This window comes from Artemia franciscana, chromosome 6 (assembly GCF_032884065.1).
Source record: "Artemia franciscana chromosome 6, ASM3288406v1, whole genome shotgun sequence".
Taxonomy (NCBI): Eukaryota; Metazoa; Arthropoda; class Branchiopoda; order Anostraca; family Artemiidae; genus Artemia; species Artemia franciscana.
This window is the reverse complement of record NC_088868.1, coordinates 2,715,131-2,737,961: the sequence shown is the minus strand read 5'-3', so window position 1 is coordinate 2,737,961 and position 22,831 is coordinate 2,715,131. Positions and strand designations below refer to the sequence as shown.

The window sequence follows — 22,831 nt, the reverse complement described above, 5'->3', positions numbered from 1 at the left end:
GACTATCTATAGTATATTGTAGATTTGTATCGACTTTGAGCTAGTGAGACTCAATATATGTTCCTTTTCTAGATGATTGACCTGCTGAAACACCCGGAGCTACTCCAGCAAAACAATGAAGAAGAAAACTTGAAAATAAAGAAAAATTGTTTCTGTCTGCCAATAAATACAATTCTCTAGAGAAGGCCAAAAGATTTCTGAGAAAACATTTTGATATTATTTTATAAATGAAAAAAAAAGTTGTATATATATATAGATTTTTGATCTGACTTATAGGTAAAAGATTATTACTTAATTTTTGAGCGTTTCATTACGATAGAATATTACTTATTCTTTCTAGGTAGACGTTAAGTATGAATAAATTGGAGATCGTAACTTATATAATACATTATTTTCCGACAAATTATCACATTTAAAGCCAGACAAACTATTCACGAAGTGTATAAAAGAAGTTGGAACAAGGAACAATTAAATAGTTGTAATATTTAATAACTCGGACACGGCAACCTAGGAGCGCAGAAACTGTCGTGTAGAATTTCCAATAAGAATCGGGTAACATAAAATAGATGATAATATTATCAGAAAATAAAAATAGGTCGTGTTCATTTAAAAATAGTTTGTGATTTGAGCTTGAGAAAAATGATAATTGACTGAATAATTAAAACTTAACAATTATTCGAGACATATATACATACATATATATATATATATATATATATATATATATATATATATATATATATATATATATATATATATATATATATATATATATATATATATATATATAGGCAACACCACTCGTCCACTCGTGTCAATTTACCTCTGGGAAGTTCTCCTCCCCAAAAAACCCTCTCAATGTGAAATCTCCCTGCATAAAACTTAAAGTTTTTATTATGTACATGAGGGTTCCCTCGTAAAAACCTCTGTCTTATTGCTGAAGTTTGTCTTTTCTCCCAACTCTTTAGCAACAACTACTGAAGCATAAAGGTTGTTTAAATGTAATTTAATTTAAAGTACTATTATTGAGTCGAAATTTTAAAACATTTCTATAGTATACAGAAAGCGTTGAAAGTAGTTTCAACTATATTCAGGACGTTTGAAATTAAAAAAACTGAAGTCTAAAACAATAATATGAACTATTCACAGTAACGCATTGGTTGTTCCACAAGATACATTTCAATGAAAATGTTTTATTTTTTTTTAAGCTAAAAAAACAAAAACAGAACAAGCATCATTTATATTCTAAAGTACGCTAAAGAGAATGGCAATAATGCACCATTTAAAAATATGACTTGCAAATTGTGTTTCAGCCCTGTTGGGCCCCGGATCTCAACATGTGACATCAGTTGGCCATTATTAAGTCAATTACAGTTATCCTGTGGTAGCGACTTCTAAGTTGCATCCTGGAAATAGAGGTCTGTTTATAAAAGAACTAGAAATTAGTTTGATTCAGCGAACTTTTCTAGAATGGAGTTAAACACTTTCGGTTATGAATTCGTAGCAGTTCAGAAAACTGTAAAGGAGTAAATACGGTTTAAATCAATATATAATTATATTCAATGCTTTACAATGTCCCCAGGGAAAAAATTATAAATTCCTTTAGAATTATTGACTTAGGCCTTTTATAAAGACATTTGAAATGACTAAATCACTAGAAACGTGTCAGACAACAAAGTTTCGTTGGTTGGGACGGCAGTTCCATATGAGTTTGAAAATTTTCAACATTAATTTTAATGTCCAATTCGTTGGGAGTAACTACTGAAGCATAAGGGTCCTTTAAAGTTAATTTTATGACATTAATTTTAAGTACAGAAAAAAGTTTAAAGTACCATTATCAAAGTTCAAATTAAAAGAAACATTCTTATAGTACAGAAAGCGTTGAAAATAGTTTCAACTATATGCACAAAGTTGAAAAGTTAAAAAAAGAAGTTTAAAATAATAATATTAACTATTCTACAATAACGCATTGGTTGTTTCCTTAGATACATTCTAAATAATAGGTTTTATTTTTCCAGCTTAAAAAACAGAAACAAAACAAACAATATGTATAATTAAGTGTGCACAGATGAGAATGGCAATAAGGCTATATTTAAAATTATGATTTCCAAATTATGTTTGATTAATTTCGGGCCCCAGATATCTCAACAGTTGACCTCAGTTGGCCACTATTATGGGAATTGCAGTCATCCTGTGTTAGCCAAATCGAATTTTCACCCTAGAAGTAGAGGTAAGTTTATAAACAACTAAGAAATCAGTTTAATTCAGCGAACTTTGCCAGAATGGAGTTAAACACTTTCGTTGATGAATTTGTAACATTCCCAAATAATGTAAAGGAGTAAATGTTTTTTTCACAACATTTTGTTGTGAACATTTTTCACAGCTATTCAATGCTTTACAACTTTTCCCAATAAAAAAATCATAATTTTATTTGAAATTATTGACTTAGGCCTCTTAAGAAAATAATTGAAAAGACTAACACATTAGAAACGTGTTAGAGAACCAAGTTTCGCAGGTTGACATGAAAATTCTCAATTTTAATGTGAATGCCCATATCTTCTCCATTATTTTCGATACTTGTGTCGCGAATTCAAAATGTATCTATTATTTAAACAAAGCTTAATTCCACGTGAAAACACTGGAGAACATACGCGCACCTGCTTGTGACTATTGAATAATATGTTCAACTCCATTCTGTTGCCCCTCCCCCGCCAACGAGGAGGCGTCGCTGATGGTGATCCTAATTTCATTACAATTTCCAAATTAAAATTCGAAACCGAATGAATTAAGATGCACCGGGGGAGAAAAATGTATGGATTTGTTATCCAGGCTAACCCGGGTCAAATCCATAATGTGGTGCCCAAGGCACAGGGCTACCACACCAAGTTTTTCAGGTGTGCTGGCGTGCCTTTGGTTCACCATCAGCTAAGATTTTAGCTTCAAGTGTATGTAACCAGCCAGCAGTCTTATTCGTGGTGCCCAGGTACAAGGCTTCCACGTCAAGTTTCCCTGGTGTGCTGGTGTACCTTTGGTTCAATATCAGCTATGGTTCCAGCTTCTAGTGTATCTAACCAACCAGCATATTCATTTTAAACCAATGTAAAGTTCATTCATATACAAATGTTACTTCAGTCTTTAGTTTATACTACCACATCGTCTTAAAAATCAATATAAATTCCCTACTGATTTAAAAATAAAAAATAATAATTTTCTATGAAGTATCTAGAGAGAGACTAGAAGCAGGTGAATGTTTCTGAGATGTTAGTATTTAGTGCAAAAGCTAGAATTCACTTAAGTGTACTTTAATTCCAAACTTGAAAAAAAAAACAAGTTAAAATCACTTTAAAATATGATCTCTTATGTTATATTTCATTTATGTATAATTTAGATTAAAACATAGACCAAAAAAGATTAGCTACATCTTTGAAGAACAGCAAAAGTCATACCTGAGCAGTCCATTGCTTGCTTTCCCATCAATTTCACATTTGAATCATCGCAGAGACACCATGTGCCTTCCAACGTTCGCCTGTAAACGTAATAGTGACCCGAGTTGAAATTAATACCTGTATGAACAACAATGGCAATAGCTCTATATCGCCCCAAAGATACGACGATATCATTGTAGCTAACGTCTGATATGACCTCACTCATTGTGCTTTCCAAAAAAATGTGATCTGGCTCAAAACTAATTATTCTTCTCGTAATTTTATGTGTCATTGCACTCCTGTCCAAGTTAATTGCAAGAAACTGCGGCATTTCAGTAAAAACTGTGTGTGATGTTAGTTGATGTTCATTTGGGCAAAATTTTCCAACAGGATATGGACTTAACACTTCACTAAATTGAATGTCCGATGTCTCAACAACCTCTTCATGAGCGGGTGCATCGGGATTCAGAGCTCCTGGAACTGGAAAATAGCACACTTTTCCATTTGTCATATTATCATCTATTTGGCTCCAGTTACAGCGGTGACAAGCCAAAAATTTATGATTCTTGAACTGAAATAGTCTACTAAGAGGACTGAGGGCAGTTGTTGTGCTTGTTTCCGAGTTTTCTTCATCCATACTTCTAAACAAAGCTTCCCAAAACTCGCAGAGTGACAGCTGTTCGTCCTCAACAAATCCATACACAGTCGGCAGCAATGATCTTAGCTGGACTGTTGACTCTATCTTGTCAAGGGACGACACTGCTAGCCGTAAAATTTCAGTTGCAACGTTGCCTTGTGAATTTTGCAGCCTATCAAAAAGTATTCTGTGTAAGCTGAAAACGCACTGAACTGCAGAGTTTGCATAGCATGAAACACCATCTCTGTTTTGGAAACCTTTTCTTCCTGCACCAATACCCCTTTGGTAGAGCTGCTTTTGGTTGGATCGTTTCTTGTTGCCTTCAATACCTAGGATAATGCTATCACCTTTCGTTGGCAATATCGTAGCGTTTGATCTTACTTCATTTGTTATAGACATTGTTTTTCGGCTTTTTGTCTTATTTGGAAACGAATCTTCTCTTGCTGGCTTTCTTTTTTCCCCTTTTCCAATGATTGCATGTTCGACATTTTTCTTCCTTTTCGGATAAACATCTCCTATGCTACCTATTTCCACGACGTCCTCATTCAAATTAGTTGTGGGTGTTTGGATGATTCTCAATAATGGAAGGTCAGGTCTATAACTACTCCTAAGACGATTATACTCTGAGATTGCTTCCATGTCAGCAATAATTTTACTTGGATCAAGTTCCACAAGATGCAGCCCTGCGCTAGTGGTAACTCTGGATAATGCAACATAAATCATCCCCGGTCCAAAGCAACGGCTTACTGCATCGACGATAGCACATTCCAAGCTGAGGCCTTGGGACTTGTGAATAGTAATTGCAAATGCTAGTTGCAATGGAAACTGTTTTCTAGTATAATAAACCTCTTTGAGTGCTTCAAATCGAACTGTAGCACGGCCTATGCTTGTCAACTGATCTTGACCATCAAATTGTACCCAAACACTAACTATTTCACCAGATGGTGAACTTTTAAACTCTTTGACGTAGCCCATGGATCCGTTTACTAAGCCTTTATCCATTGCAATGTTTCTTTGAAGCATTACTCGTGCACCAATTGATAGTACCAATGTTGTTAATGCACCAGCTGTTCGTTTGCAGTCATCTGCAAAGCTTGAAACACTTTTTGCTGCTTCTTCTTCAATTCTTTTATTTCTGACCACCGAAGAAAGACAATCAATGGCAGTCAGTGTAACATGTTTCGAGCTCGTTTCCTTTAGCAGTATGTTGTTTATTAGCCTACAGTCGTCGTTTGTGGGCATCAAAATAACCGGCACTTTCCCTTCCTTAAACAAATTACAATATAATTGGGTAATTTCTTCTGAGGTGGCTCGCGACATGCATCCAAATTTCCGTCTAGAAAGACACTGGAGATGCTGTTCTTCACAATTTCCAAGCCTTATGTTTGCAAGTGTATCCGCATATGGCTCGTCATTTTTTTGCCTCATGTTGATTGTCAGCTCATCATACTCAAATTCATGCCATAGATTAAAGGATCCCATGGATCCAAGTCTATTTCGGATTTCTAGACGAGTAAGAGGAATAAACGGTGGATTTGCCGACACAGGCCTCAATTGAAGGAAATCTCCAAAAAGAACAAAGTTGGCATTTCCCATTGGGAAATTAGTAGATTTAATTTCCGTCAAGCGCAAATGAATATACATCAGCATAAGAGACGAGACCATACTTATTTCATCTATAATGAAAAGTCGAGTTCGTCCAAGGGTTTTTCTTAATGTCAGCAATTGTTCGGCGGATAAAGATGAATACTTTGCAGTTGTCTGCTGGTCAACTGGCAGGCTTAAGCATCGATGAATGGTAACACCCTTTATACTATGAGCAGCTAGTCCAGTTGGGGCCATAACAACAACTGGACATTCCTCCCTCACGAACTCCTGACAAATGAACCTTCTAAGTACACTAATTACTCGTGACTTCCCAGTTCCCCCAAAGCCAGACACTATCAGTCTGATAGGCTTATCATTGCTGCCATTTTTTAGGTTGCCTATAATTCTGTCTACAATTCTCTTCTGATCTAAATTAAGGGAATTGAAGTCATTTGACAACTCTTCACTTGTGATTGACTCTAGTAGCTGTCTATTCGCATTGACTAAATCTTCCATAGCATCAGCTGTTCTATCAATAATCTCTCCTTGTATAGCGTTATTTGGATCATCAATCTCATGTTGCCCATCAGTTAAGTCATTCATTTCATTAACCTGAATTTCCGTGGCTCGCTGGCGTACTCTTGTCTCAAATTCGGCATCGCATGTGGTTTTATTTACCAGTTTCTCATGATAGGCTACCATGGCTGGATATTTTTCACTTTCAATGCAATATGTTTCAAAGTTGTTGAAGTCATTAACCAGAATATCGCGTTCATTTCTCCATGGCTTGAACAATTTCAACAGCATACCGTAATACTGTTCTTTCTTCTCGTCGGATTCCAAAGGATTGGCCTTTTTGTGCTGTATGATATATGGTTTTTGAGTGCGTCGTCTTAAAAAAAACGAACCTGTTTGCAGTAACATTTTTTCATCATTGCCCCGTCGTTCGCGTTCATGCCAAGACAGCAGCTCATATAGACTCATGTGCTCCATATGCTCTGGCCTATTTGGATAAACATCAGCTACCCAGTGGGCAACATACAGATCCGAACTTTGGGGATCCTTACTTGCAATGACTTCCAATTCTTTGAATGGTTTAAGTGTCCTTTTTAGTTCTGTCACCTTCGATAAATCCACAAATCTGAATTGTCTTGAGAAACTGTACAATTTTGTGCCAAGAAGCCTATCTGCCGCCTCTACTGCTCCAACTTGACGCGTTTTAACTGAGTTTAATAGAAAAGACATTGCTCGTGGGCCCAGACCTTTGTACGCATTATTCACTTCTTCCCACATCTCATCAATATCTGACTTCTCACCTTTCGTCATGTAGTCTGTTATATAGTATGGCAACTTGGAGCCGATATGGCCAATATATTGAACATCTACATTTGACAAATTGGCCAATAACAATGAGGGATTGTAATCATTGATGTACCTCTCCTTATCTGTACGAGCAATGTCATAGATCCTCTTTCTTGGTTTTTGGCGGTTTGTCCCATGAGCCAAACAATCAATCACATCATGGACTTCAGTTTGTGTTTTAGAAGGGCGAGGAAAGCCGAATCTGCAATAACTAATCCATTTGCCTGAATTTCTTTTGAATTTCCGTTGGCAGTATTTGTTGCAGCGGTGCATCTGGTGATCGACAACGAGTTTGTGCAGGGTTGGACTCAATAGTTTATCAGGAAATTGGCATGTGATAATGCTATCAATGTACCTTGTAACTTCATCCAGTGATGATTTTCCAATGACTGGTGCATCTTCTACCCAGAGAATGCAATGCACATGTGGAGCACCTCTCGTTTGGTATTCAATTCGCCAAAAGTAATCCTTGATTTTACCAAAGACAGGATTCAACTTTGCACAGATAAGGTTGTTGAATATGGCCCTCCATTTTTTGTGGAAATGTATAGCCACAGACACAGGGTCCATTGCTGTTAATTCAGCTGGTGTCATTTTATCGACACCAACCACATGACTGTTGATGTCACGTAAATGTTTTATGAATTCTGGAGAATACCATTCTGCACAAGAGGCTGTAATAAATAACGTTGGTGGCCCTTCTTGCTCTATCATAGACTTGACTTTTCCCGCCAAAGCATGAAAATATTGTCGAGATCCTCTCACTTTTGACTGGACTGAAAAAATTGACGTTTCCATTTCACCGTCTCTATGTCGAACTCGATCCAGAAAATCTTTTGCACTTTGATTAGGCCTGACAGTCCTAATCATATGTGCAACACTGTTACAAAAGTAAGACAACTCTTGATGTTGAAAGTTGTGAAATAGATAGTTTTTATCTAAACGGAACTGTGGGTGTCTACTAAGAAGACGCCCTTTGATGTAGTCTGCATTTCGCATCGAAAACTGACGGGCCATGTCCCGCATATGGTTTTTGCCATCAGGGAAGAGATTTGGAAATGCTTTGATGTCCAATTCCTCTTGAAATAGATCCTCCCCTAAACCATGTAATCTTTTCAATTGAAATTGGTCATTTTCAATGTTTTTATTGTTCTTGAAGTCATCTATAAAGTCTTTCGGTACTGACGAGTCTAGTGGTTGTATAGAGAAATGCTCTACTAAGTGTGATTTGGCATCATTTGTAAGTTTTTCTAATATTGCTCCCTCTGGTATTTCATAAGTTTGCTCTTGTTCCTTTTCTTTTTCTAATAAACGACTCTCAAGAATCTCTTGCAACTCCTCTGGTGTGTATGCTTTGATGTTCCTGTACACCATATTGTTTTCTTTCAACCAAATTAGTGCTTTGTGTATTTTCCTCAAATCAATAAGTGCTGTCCAAACATTTTTATTATAGGTTGGTTGACCGTTGACAAGTATCACAAAGCTGTCAATGTTGAGCAACTTGTCTGGTTGTACATCCGCATTTGCTTGAACATCTACAGGTAGATATACAATTCTTCCTTTAAGAGCCTCTGTCAATTCGTTTGCAGGTCTCTTTGATCCCATGACTTGTCCAAGTCTAACAACAGTTAGACATGGCATGACAAATCTTATCATTGCCAGTTCAAATTTATTCAAAATCTTGATGCAATCTGGAGTTGCTTGGACGTTAAGGTTATTTCCAACAGAACGTACATTTTCTTTATTTGAGAGCATTTTTCCTGCACAATACTCACACAGCTTGAATGTTTCCAATAAGTACTCCATCCAGTCAATTGACATTTGGAGATCATCTCTCTCTTCTCTAGGTACATACTTATAAGTCTCTTCTTGAAGAATTTGGGTCATATAATCAAAGCCCTTTCGCTTCGAAAAAGAGCCAAGAACTTTTACCTCATTTGGCAGTTTTAACTGTTCGCAACAATCACAAGGAACTGATGGGTATTCGTCTCTTATTTCAGCTACTTTCATAATATTTTTCCCAAAGATATTCATAATTTCCGATTCTTCTGTAGATACCCGAGGACGCATAGGCTCCAGAAACATTGTAAAGTTTTTCATCCTCAGTTTTGAAATTGCAGCTTCTACTATGGATCTTAATTGTGCAATACTACCTTTGCGCCTAATTGTTTTCACATCTCTAATGAGTCTGCATCTTTCTATTGCCTTGTACAAGATTCTAACAAAGTTTGCTAGAACAGGAAAATGTGGCGCCAATGCTCGTAGAGCACGAAGAAAGCTGTAACATCCATTGCGTGGGTGACAATAAATTGAATGTCCCATTTTGTCAGGGTGAATTGACTGGTTTGTGCAATAATTGAATTTATCCAAATACAATTCAACAAGGGAATCCGTTAACGAATCTTCTTTGTTCATTTCGGAAATTGTGCAAAAGAGGATATGACACATTTCAATGTCAATAGGCTCAAATTTGCAGAGATCTTGGTGACATTTCCATTTAAATGGGTGATTTTTGTCTGCCAAACGACTTTTGACAGCAGAATTTTTTTCGGTGGTCCTACTCTCATCAGTATTTTTATTCAAATCCTTTGCAATATATCTTTGGCAGATATCAATGAGAATTTTACTTTGTATGTTAGTATTCCATTCTTCATCATCAAACTTGGTAGAAGACTGCGATTCTGATCCTTCAACTAACCTTTTGAGAAAAGGAGATACAAAATTAGGAAAGCTTTGCCCAGTTTCATTATCTTGCTCGTTTTGTGTTGTCGTCACACACAAGCATCTATTACCAACTTCTACAGCTTGATTATTACCATAATCGAAAAATACTGCTCTTCCTTCCTCGTCAATTGGAATTGCAGTGTAAAGGTCACCAGTGTGACCACATCTCAAACAATGGTTGACATCAAAGATTTTATACACTGATTCGAGGTGATAAGCTTCATTATACACAAAATGTTCCCTGACATTTCCCATTGCAAGGGTGAATTCTGCAACATCAGGGACATAAACTGATTTTGGTAGATGCTCCAAAAATTTTGAGCACTGCTTGTGAATGCTTGCATGTAGCTTTGCTAGTGAATTTGATGATATGTTAATGACTGCGTTAGCTTTTTCTAGCAGTAGCTTAAGTTCAATGATTGAATACTTTCTCTTATTTTTTTTGTACATATCAAAGATGGTATTCAAATTTTCTAAATCCGAGTTCATTTTTGCTACAGTCCTGGACTTATATGCCCACCTTTGTCTATAATTTCTCACAAAGAATCTGGATTGCCTGTTATTAGCCACAACCGAATTGTGGTTTGACTGGCTTATGAAGCAGGACATATTCAAAGACTTGGCACTGGTTTGTGCTTGGCTCTGACTTTTCTTTACCTTTTTTGAAGGATAAATTTTCCTTTTTTTTGGTGTACATCTCATTGTGAGTTCGGGCAGAGTTGAGTGATATGAGGATGTTTCCTCATGTTTTTTCGTCAACCTCCGGCTTCTGTAAAAATTCTTATAGAATTTGATGACTTTGTTTGATCTTTTTCTCCTCTGTTCCTTGAGTGAAAAATCAATTCCTCTGTATCTTTTCAACATATTGTAAGCAGTAACCTTATCAATGTGATTTCTTTGATACATTGGATCATTCCTGTATTTGGTTCTTTGTTTCCAAGAGACTGAATTGATGTAATTTCGACGAAACTCTTTATTTTCTCTATATTTTATGTTTCTCCGGATTGATACAGACCTGATGTAATTCTGACGATACTCTTCATTTTCTCTATATTTGGTATTCCTCTTGATTGATGCAGACTTGATAGCCCTCAGGCGATAAGTCTCATCATTTTTGTAGCTATCCTTCACACGTGCTGATGCTAACTTAATAGTCCTTAGGCGACAAGTCTCATCATTTTTATAGTTATCCTTCACACGTTCTGATACAGACCTGATGTAATTCTGACGATACTCTTCATTTTCTCTATATTTGGTATTCCTCTTGATTGATCCAGACTTGATAGCCCTCAGGCGATAAGTCTCATCATTTTTGTAGCTATCCTTCACACGTGCTGATGCTAACTTGATAGTCCTTAGGCGACAAGTCTCATCATTTTTATAGTTATCCTTCACACGTTCTGATACAGACCTGATGTAATTCTGACGATACTCTTCATTTTCTCTATATTTGGTATTTCTTTTGATTGATGTAGACTTGATAGCCCTCAGGCGATAAGTCTCATCATTTCTGTATTTGTCCTTCACATGTTTAGATGATGAAATGATGCAATTCTGACGATACTCTTTGTCAGTGTTGTATCGTTTTAAAACTTGCCGTTTATTTAGAGCTGCTGCTTTTTTATCCTGCTGAAATCTGCTTTTGGCACTTAATTTGAGAACATCCTTGTTTTTCTCATAGTGCTCTTTCTTTTTGCCAGCAACCTGTTTAGCTCGACTTTCATATCTTTCCTTATCCTTAAGTTTCTTCTTTCGTTCCTGTGATACCATTGCAATTGCTGTCTAATTCCCTGTTGACTTAGAGACAGTGCCTTTTTTTCCTACAATATTACTAACCTAAAAAGCCTAAACAAAATCCTTGGAAAACTACCAACATGAAAAATGATTACTAAGATTATCTGAACCTAGGACAAATAACCGTCAATATCACTCTAGATGAAACACCTGAAAAAAGAAATGATAGAGAATTAGTAGTATTAGAGTAAGGTAAAAAAAAGGGAAAGGTTTGTACATAATTTAGAAACAAAAATTCCCCCCAAAAATGAAACGCAAGAAGAGAGGAAAAATGAATATATCCACACAATATGAAATCTTAATCAGTATACTTACCAAAGTAAAAATTTAAAATAAGAACATAAGAAAAACTGAAAGTATTGTCTTACATTAATTTATTTATGAGTACAAAGATTATACTGATTGTGTGTTGTAGTTAATCGTTTTGTGTAGTTAAAACTAATTGAGCTGTCAGTGTCCCCGATGGTGTGCTTACAATGAATAAATGATGCTACTCAACTATGATGTACAGGAAATATTTAATCTTATAAGAATTAAAACATATGGATGTTTTGGTTTATAGTATCCCATTGTACAAGTAATGCACTAATTTATTTTACAGTTTCACCAAATACTATGTAATTATAATCAATAGCTTGGCTACAAGCTGACAGTGATTCACATTCTACAGCAGAAAGTGCCAAAAAATATACTTTGTGAAAACAATGTAAAATCCTTCAATAACAGGTTTACTTTTGAATATAAGCATCTCCAGAATACAATCCAAAGAAGAACTAGCAATAAAAGAGTCTTTAATGGTATATAATGTTTTGAGTGGTTCCTGAACCACATATCTACACTTTTGCAACCCTAAAAATACTGAAGGGGAGGAGTACAGGTTTAGTGTTCTAGGAATACAATTGCAAACTAAAAAACAGAATGATTTCATTTCTTTTTTGGATGAGAATACTACATTAGTTAGAAAAAGAAAGTGAACTATCTTCAATAGATATATTGGTTTGTGTTATGTAAATTAAAACTACAAAGTAGACATTTCTTCATTAACTAAAAAAAGCATGTATAAGACAAAAATATTCTATCAAGAATGGTGATAATAAATAAGAACATTTGTCAATATAGTTTTCTGTCATTTTTCTTGGTTTCTATGTGCATATGGTTGTTTTTCTTTGCTATTTTTACATTGTAAGAATAGAATTTTTGATTATATGATACATTTGTATATTATATGTACTCTGTCTGATTACATTAACTGGTTTCAAAATAATCAAACCTGACATGGTTGATTATATGGAAAATAATTATAACATAGAAAAAAAAATTTCAAGAATAGATCAAATGTAGAAATAGATGGAATCAATTTATTTCAAACATGTTTTGAAGAAGCATAAAAAGTGTATGGCAGCAACATTTTAATTACTGGAGAAATAGAATTCCCGTTATCATTCAAAGAAACTTTAGAATAGAATGGATAGTTGTGCTGCAAATAACTTATTTTGATTATATGAAATTATCTGATATTCAATTATCATCCAAATAGTAATGTCAAGAAATTAGTATTCATGGAATACTTCATTTATAACTATACCACTGGATTACATGAGTTCATGCTAAGAACAAATACATAAAAATAAAAGTTAGAAAGTATTGTAAGCATATTGTCACCTTTCAAAAACAACACTGGTTAGCTCAATCAACTACAGGTTTTGTGGACTTCAAAATCGTTGTAAACTTCAACAAGAAGAGCAACCTAGAAAAACTTTAAAAAAATAAATAATTTACAATAAACATCACCCATACACTAATCACCAACAACTTTAAGAATTAAAGTTGTATACAACAAAAAACTTGAATATAAAGAGACAATTAAAAACTATTACTGGAAAATTTGCAATAAAATGAGTTATGAGTATGGCCTCTCTTAAGGAAAATGAAGAATGATCCTGCCCCCCCCCCCATAAAAATATAAACATTCAAGCCTGTATAAAACAAAAATGTCCCGGTTAAGCTAGACCAAAAATGGCATTATAATTTTAAAGTAAAATAGTTTATGAAATTCAAGAAATTTATCCTATAATGTACACTTCGAATCCTATCAAATACTACAGTTTTCATATAGCCAAAAAACCAATTTTGCTATTGTTGCCCTACAGCAGATATCATCCATGCATATCTACAAGCATTACCCAATAAATGACAAACACTTTGTAGTCTATCTAAGAATTGCCAAAACCATCCTATGTTATGAATAATTGTAGGCTTGAGTATTTATAATAGGCTTGTGCTGATAAAATTACAATAGTCATATTGCACCAATATTCTCATTTTGGACAAAATGAGACAATAATAAGAGATTAAATATGTATAATTTCACATTCAAGTGTTATCAAGAAAAAGCTTAACATCTCCAAATTTGCCCATTTCCCTCCCTAATGGGTGGATATTAACCTTTGGTTAATTAATAAAAATGTCACTATTGTTCTACATTTATCTATGTGCCTAGTTTTCATTAAAAATTGCTTTGGTATTAGCCAAGAATTGGGACTATAGAAAAGGAGACATGCTATTAAAAAAAAACAACTTAATAATATGGACAAAACACTTACCCCCAAACCCCTAATGTGCTTTATCCCAAAGTATATTCCATGTGTCATTCTTGCTGGAATTGTGCACTCACAAATAGAATAAGTAATGGAAAAAATGACAATATATAAAATTGGTTAGCCTATATATATTTATATTTATATATATATATATATATATATATATATATATATATATATATATATATATATATATATATATATATATATATATATATATATATATATATATATATATATATATATATACATATATATATATAGGTTGTACATAGTAGAAGTTCCTTCAAAATGTGTAAATTTCAATGTTTCTACATACTATGTAGTAAAAATTGTGTTTTCAACACATGTCCTTATCAGTACCCAGTCCTAGGCTAATGCCATTTGCTCCTACAGCAAATGAAAGTCAAGTAACAAGAAATTTAAATACAAACATACAGCATTAAGCTTAACTTGGTTTATTCAAGTACTTTGATGCAGGGTAAGATTGGAGCAAATAGTATTAGTGGCTTTCCTATAAAGTGAATATAGCCTACCACTTGATGCCTTTTTTAATGCTCTTACAATACAAATATAATAATTGTTTCTACTGGAAATTCAGATTTAAGCACTTTTTGACCTCTTAAAAATGACCTAAATATGGGGTCTTTACAAATCTGCAATAGTTTAGAAACAAATTTGGGCTATATATTTGCATAACAGGAGGGGTGGGGGTAAAACATAGCATATATTAAATATGTAAACTAACCATTGCTTGTTTTTTTTTGTTTTTTTATGTGTTTGTGCTGTTACACTGGTGATTTCTCTTTAAATAGATTTAGGGAATGTACACCTATTTACAGATCTTTGAAAAAAAAACTCAGCAATGGTTAGTTTGCATATTTAATATATGCTATGCTTTACCACCATGCCTCCTGATGTGCAAATATATAGCCCAAATTTGTTTCTAAACTATTACATATTTGTAATGACCCCATATTTAGGTTATTTTTATAAGTTCAAAAAGTGCTTAAATCTGAATTTCCAGTAGAAGCATTTATTATATTTGTAAAGAACATTAAAAAAGGCATTGAGTGGTATATTCACTTTATATGAAAGCCACTAATACTGTTTGCTCTAATTTTACCTGATGCAGTTGGTGAGCTAAAAATAATATTTAGAAATACTGCTGAATTACAATTAAAATAAAGCAAATTTTGTTAAGAGTAGAGATTTAAATATTGAAAAATTATATAAATAAAAATAGGCATGGCAATTTTTCAAGGATTTAGGCGATAAACGGTTGACTGAGTGGGAGCATTATCAAGTAACAGCAGTGGATTATACAAATTTTACAAAATGTACCTACAATATCTAAGTCTTAAACCAATGTTTTAGCTGTTTCCTATAGCCTAGCCTACCTAAAAAAATGAATGAATGTAATATTTTTAAGGATAGACCTAAATAAAGACTGAGAATTAAATTATAGGCGCATTTTGTAAAATTAATTCCAAGTAAATTTATTATAATGTTCTACACAATAAAAAAATAAAAACACTGGGAGATATGTTTACTAATGCTAATTATAGTTCAGTGATGTAAATGTCTCTGTGTTTACCCTATTTCTTGGTTATCATAGTGCTTGGGCTGTTTAATATTTGGGCTTCTAGTTCAACAGCAACATAGCCTATTATTTACTAAGTAGGCTAGCTTTATCTCTTTCAACAATAGCCTAGCTTACACCTTGTTAGTTGGGTTAAAGTAACACATCAGATTGAAACGAAAAAAAGGCCTAACCTTTGATTCCCAGTTTAATTTGTTTTTCTAATTTAAGAGCCTAGGCCAAGGGTCAAATCCCAAGCATTTTTATTTGAGGGGGGAGGGGTCCATTTGTAGATAGCTGAGGTGCAGGGGATATTTAATAAATGTTTCTAAAAATTATTGTGGGGTGGCAACCCCCCTTCAAATGACGTCTCTGCCTAGGCCTAATCACACCTGTTGCTAGACTGACTTAGAGACAGCCTAATCAGGAAATCTTAAACTAAGGCCACAAATTTAAATATGTAAACTCTTGCTTACCGGTCAAAGATTTCCCTCTGTAGTTAAGGATTGGCTCACCAAAATGTAACTAAACACAGATGTTTTGTGGGTTACACACTGATGGTTTTGTAACACTGAGTTTTGAACAAAACAAGAGCACTTATACAAAGAATATTTACATAAAACACTAGTCTCCAAATGCTAATCAGCAGGACAATTATCTAAAAGGATGGAAACTAATTCACAGTAAAATAACATAGGTGAACCAAATAATTTATTGTTGTTGGTGTAATTGAATGGAGCTTCCAGAATTTCTTCTCTATGCTCCAAAATAGTTTATGCTCCAAAAAAATAATTTATTTTTGCAAGTAAGATTGCTGCTGTCCTCCAAAAAAAAAAATGCTCCCCTGCCTCCATCTATATTAGAAACGATATATAACCGTACCTTACGAATTAATTTACGTCACGAACTTATTTTCATTACTCATATGAAAGTGTTTGTCCCCTCCCCCTTTATACCTCGCTCTTTACATTAAATCTGAAATTTTGTCTCAAATCCTTAAGAATCACCCCAGAATCACAAAGACCGTAGATTAAATAGTTGAAATTATTAATAATACTTGTGCGTAAAGACCGAGGTATTTAGGAGGAAATAATCCCCTCATAAACGTAATAATTTCTGTTCATTTTGAGTTTTAATCTATTAGTTTTTGACGCTGATCCTTACTTTCAGTTGAAAAAACTTTTTTCCTTTTTATTTGGTCATTGTTTGTTTTTTTAAATAATACAGGAAAATCCTGCACCCCCTTCATAGAATTTCTCTTTCCCCATGAAAAATACTTCCAAGGAAAGATCCTTCCGCGTAACTCCCACACATCAGCCCCCCAACCGAAAATATCCCCATGAAAATGTCTATACACTTTCCAATAACCACTACTGTATGTAAAAACTGGTCAAAGTTTTGAACTTGCAGCCCCTCCCAGGAGATTGTGGGGGGAGTACGTCGCCCAGGAAGACATAGTTTTTATCTTTTCTGATTATGTTGAACAAAATGGCTCTCTCAAAATTTTGATATTTTGACTTTGGGATAAAAATAAGCGTGGGAGAGGGCCTAGGTGCCCTCCAATTTTTTTGGTCACTTAAAAAGGGCAATAGAACTTTTCAATTACGTTAGAATGAGCCATCTATCGACATTCTAGGACCACTTGGTTGATACGATGACCCCTGGGGAAAAAAAATAAATAAAAAAATAAACACGCACCCGTGATGTGTCTTTTGGGCAAAAATATGAAATTCCACATTTTTGTAGATAGGAGCTTGAAATTTTCGCTACAGGGTTCTCTGATACGCTGAATGCGATGGTGTGATTTTCGTTAAGATTATGCGACTTTTTGAGGGTGTTTCCCCCTATTAAACGAATTAAGGCAAATTTTCTCAGGCTCATAAAATTTGATGACAAAGACTAAATTTGATGAAACTTATATATTTAAAATCAGCATTAAAAGCCGATTATTTTGATGTATCTTTTAGCATCAAAACTCCGTTTTTTAGAGTTTTGTTTACTACTTAGCCGGGTCGCTCCTTACTACAGTTCGTTACCACGAACTGTTTGATACAGAGTCGGCATGCAACTGGAAGTGGAAGAGAGATTCAGTGCAAATCGGATTCGAAAGAAAATTCAAGGAAATTCGTGTCTGCTAATTTTACAGATATTTAGCGGTAACATTTGAAAAAAGTAGAAAGCTAATACACAGTAAAATCGCTAGGTCCATTTTTGTACCCTGAACCTGTCTAAAGCTTTTGACAGTATTTATCATTCTCAAGTTATGTTTTCCCTTGTCAGTTCAGGAGTCAACGTTTTGTCGTTCAGGTTCTTAAGTTTTGGTATAGTAATTCCCACATTCGGTTAAGTTTCACTCTAATTGTTATGGGAACATTCCAACCCGCTCGGAAGTGCGTCAAGGTGGTGTTCTTTCACCGTATCTTTTCAGTATTTGTATCCGCAGTGTGTTATACAAAATTTTGCCCTTTCTTTTTTGTAATTTGGTAAATGTCTCTTGTATTGCATATGCGGATGATATACTTCTAGATCTAGCCGTTCTAGATCTAGCCTCTCGAATTCCGTATCATCTATTTCAAAACATTTCAAAACTGTTAGTCTGTCATTGAATATTGATAAGTGTGAGTACCTAGTCTTTAATGCAAAGTCTATGCCCATTTGAAATCCGCGTTCTAACTTCTCCATCCATTGTGTCTCTGATTTGCGGCGGTCAAGCATTCATATTTATTGGAATCTACTAGCTTTTAGGATCAATATTGTACGGCATATTAAAAAAAACTTAAAGCGGGTTATAGTAGAATAGTAGCTAATCGTGGTCATTATTATCTAAAAGCGCTTGCTTTTCGATTGCTATACACTAGTTTTGGCGACCACTCAATACTTTTCCTATATGGTATTTCACCTATCCTGAAAAAAAGACAAGATCTGGCTGAATTGTGTATATTATATTTCCGCTATTGTAAGTTTCTGTTTCATTTACCCCGGTCTTATAGGAAAAAGAAAATAATTCGGTATTTCGGGGCTTCTGACATTATTACTTCTTTGCGGAAGTTAGGCTCGAAATTAGAAAAGGATTATATTTTTTCTTCGGGCCCCTTCCACCTCTTAGTTCGTTTATTTTCCCGTTAGTTTTCACCTGTTTTCGCTTTATAGTTTTGTTATCTCTTAGCATTTCTTTCGTTAGTTGAGTTATGGTTGTGGTATATATGTTTTATCCCTCGTATAGTTGTGTTATTTTCAAATTATACTCCATAATAGAGAGGCTCCAAACACCCAGCATTGTATATTAAGCTCTGAATTTGACGTTTTTTTCTAACTTGACCAGATTCGTCCTGCGCCCTGCGCCCTTTTCATTGAATTTTTCTTCCCCAATGACATATTTCTCCAAGGAAAGATCCTCCCACATAGCCCCCTCCCCTCAACCCTACCCCAAAAACCAAAAAAATCCCCCTGAAAACGTCTGTACACTTCCCAATAACCATTATTATATGTAAACACTGGTCGAAGTTTGTAACTTGCAGCCCCTACCCCAGGGACTGTGGGGGAGTATGTCATCCCCAAAGACATAGTTATTATGGTTTTCGACTATGTTGAACAAAATGGCTATCTCAAAATTTTGATCCGTTGACTTTGGGAAAAAAATGAGAGTGGGAGGGGGCCTAGATGCCCTCCAATTTTTTTGGTCACTTAAAAAGGGCACTAGAACTTTTCATTTCCGTTAGAATGAGCCCTCTTGCGACATTCTAGGACCACTTGGTCGATACGATGACCCCTGGGGAAAAGAAAAAAAAACAAAAAAAACAAAAAACAAACAAACAAATAAACACGCACCCGTGATTTGTCTTCTGGCAAAAAATACAAAATTCCACATTTTTGTAGATAGGAGCTTGAAACTTCTACAGTAGGGTTCTCTGATACGCTGAATCTGATGGTATCGTTTTCGTTAAGATCCTACGACTTTTAGAGGGTGTTTCGCCCTATTTTCCTAAACAAGGCAAATTTTCTCAGGCTCGTAACTTTTGATGGGTATGACTAAACTTGATGAAACTTATATATTTAAAATCAGCATTAAAATGCGATTCTTTTGATGTGGCTATTGATATCAAAATTCAATTTTTTAGAGTTTTGGTTACTATTGAGCCGGATCGCTCCTTACTACAGTTCGTTACCACGAACTGTTTGATTCTGGAGTTGTACTAACAGGGCTTTAGGGCTATCAACATTTAGTGCACGTTCTGTTTTAGCTCAAGATCTGATGCAGAACTTCTAAAGTGGGATATTTGGTATGGATAGAAGACGAGTTATGTAGCAAAAAGTCACTCTGAGATTTGTTGCGGAAGAGGTTCTAATCAGTTCAAGATATTTATTCGAAGATAGATCATTGGACAAATTAATCTAAAGTAGATGAATCCCATCGAGTCTCTTTATAGTTTCACATTTTATTTTTAAAAGTTAATCTTGGCCGTTCACGTTGCACCTTTAATTGGTGAACAGGATATTCATTTGTTTTCAACACATTAAAGTTGATCATCCTTGTATCAGATCACTTTTCAATTTCATAAAGATACATCTGTAGGGAATAGGAGGCTTGTCTTAGGTCTTCCGACTTAAAGATGGCTGAGTTTTTCGTATTACCGTCGGCAAAGCGTTGTAGAGGCCCGAAAGGTCGTCTCTCATGTCTTTTATGTAGATAAGGAAAAGTAAATGTCCCAAGACGCTGTCTTGGAGAAACTCCACCTTCACAGTATACTCTTGAGAAAAAACCGTCTAGAAAAACCCGTAGTAACCGATCTAAGAGAAAAGTTCTTAAAAGCAAGCATCCACAAATATCTTAAGCATAGACTTTCTTTAGCAGGTCAGGTGCCATACTCTGTAGAAAGCTTTGATAGTGTTGAATGAAAAGAGTCAAATGTCGTAATTGGTTTCCATTAGTTCAATATAATCCTTATGCTGCGCAATTTTGAAATCTAATGGTTAGTAATTCCTCCAGAATCCATATTGGTAATCACCTAGGAGGTCATTTGATTCTAGGAACTGATGAACTGTTCTATGTAAGAAGTTTGCAACTATTTACCAGCTCATTATGGGAGTTTCATACTTCTAAATGACCTCACGGTTATTAGATCACCATCTGGCTTTAGAGAAGGTGTAATATTGTTGGATCTTTATGTCTCTGGGACATATTCAGAATGAAAGTAAATTAAAAAAAGCAATGCAAATTGTAACACTATTTTGGCGCTTTAGAATCTGTAGGACAACCTTCGGTATAATATCAGAACGTTTGGCTTTGGTCTCATCAAGTTGTTGTAAAATACGAAATATCTTTGGAGCAGAATATTGACACCATCCAAGACAGTAAAGGCTCTCTCCGAGAAATTCAATGCTTCTCTTGCATCTTTATCTAGATTTGAGAATTCAGTAATGGCCATAGCAAGACCTCCAACTTTTTCCTGGATATCTTGTACAACGGGCTTGTTAATATCTAGAATTGGAATTGAGTATCCCATGGATGACAGTAGGGGCGTACTTAAAAATTCTCCATCAACTTTTTGCCGAAGCATGTTGAACCTTGGGGGCAAGTTTCTCCTTAAGCAGAAACCAGGACTGCCAAACTACAAGAACTGCATTCCTGCGATTGTCGTTAATTGCAATCCCATTTTCTTGGGTATTTGAAAGCAGTCTTTGCTTTTGTGTCTATTGCTTTAAATCTGATAGCTTCTTAAACTGGGTGTTGACAGAATGTTTGTCTTTGCTGGACTCCTGGATCGACTTTGAGGGAATATGTTTTTCAACAGAGTCGATTGTCACCTGCTGGCACTTATTTCTAGCTTGCTTTAGCTTTTTGAGGAGAAAGGGTCTCCGCCACCGAGAACAAAGAGTTTCTTAAACCATCCAAAATAAACCCATTTGTATAACTAGATTAGGTGCTCAAACTTTATTAGAGGTGGAATACGAAGGTTTTCACCTACAATGACGACAACATAGTCACTTTGAAAGCTTGAGCTTCTACTTTCAACGAGCTGGAGTGATTTGTAAGGAAAAGGATAAGACAAGATAATCCATTTGGGTCGTTATCCGTGTCAAAGTCGACAAGTTGAGCCAGACCTTAAGAGAGAGATAGATCATATACTTATCATCCCACATTGAAAGTATTTTTTGCTTCAAAGCAAAATGCTATGAGGCACGTTGAAGTCGCCATGGATGATATTAGCAGATTTAACGTACTTGCCACGAATGTTTTAAAGAGAGACTTCATGACTTTCAAGGAAATCTGGCAAGTTGGAGGGTTATATACGGTACCAACGATCACAGACATATTTGGAAGCGATACCCTAATTCACAGAGCATTTTGGATTGCTTAATAGGAATCAAGCTTCAGGCCTGAATTTCAGGCTTTCAAACTTTAATGAAAATGCATGAATACTTAAATCTTGCAAAATTTATATAGTAACACACAAAACAGTGGCAAAAAATAGAAAATAATGACAAAAGAGAAAAAAAAGAAAGAAAAAGGAAAAGAGAGAAGGACAAACAAGAAAGTTGAATATTATGAGGTATGTTTTCTTTAAATACAACAAAAAAGAAGTTCGATCTAGAAGAAAACTGTGCAACTGCATAAACTGTCAAAGGACACAATTTGAAATTTATATTAATCATGTTTTAACTTGAACAACCAGCTTAGGTAAATATCTGCATTAAAGGAATTCTACCCAGCCTGTCTCCTTCCTTCTTTATTATGCAAAGATATGATCTCGACTGTACGACCCAAATAGCAGAAATTGATCACTAAAATTTAATTCCTACCAAAATTTATATCTACCTGGGTGGTTTCAAGTTATTTTTCACAGGAAACCCTTATATTATAAACATTTTTACAAAGTATTTACATTTTTCCAAATAATTGAGATGCAGAGGGTAAAATCGATTACTTGATTGTTGATTTAATTTGGCATGCAACTGCTTGTTAATTAATACTTTTAGAGAGTAATATCAGATATGATTGCTGGTTGCTGTTAGCGTTTATTTTTAGTAAAATAATATTATTATGTTATGTTATAAATAAAATGCTATAGTTAGAACTTTTATGTTAGAAGATAAATGGGGTATCATAGGGAAAATAAAG

The 22,831-nt window shown here is 34.8% G+C and overlaps 1 protein-coding gene across 5 annotated transcripts; it reads right to left on the bottom strand.

The window, feature by feature from the left end:
• Window positions 1-1,175: 1,175 nt before the first annotated feature.
• LOC136027912 (uncharacterized) lies at window positions 1,176-16,604 on the bottom strand. 5 transcript variants are annotated; one of them, XR_010617693.1, is made up of 3 exons: window positions 16,188-16,604; window positions 13,192-13,276; window positions 1,176-1,406 (listed from the first exon to the last, which is right to left on the bottom strand). XR_010617693.1 is itself a non-coding variant. In XM_065705348.1 (2 exons), the coding sequence occupies exons 1-2, from the start codon at window positions 11,503-11,505 to the stop codon at window positions 1,375-1,377; spliced, it is 8,091 nt and encodes a 2,696-aa protein (XP_065561420.1). In that variant the 5' UTR covers window positions 11,506-13,185; the 3' UTR covers window positions 1,176-1,374. The 5 variants fall into 5 exon arrangements, 1 of the variants encoding a protein (XP_065561420.1); XR_010617690.1 differs by having other exon boundaries at window positions 1,176-2,218; window positions 16,188-16,595; XR_010617689.1 differs by lacking the exon at window positions 16,188-16,604 and having other exon boundaries at window positions 1,176-2,218; window positions 13,192-13,809.
• Window positions 16,605-22,831: the final 6,227 nt, after the last annotated feature.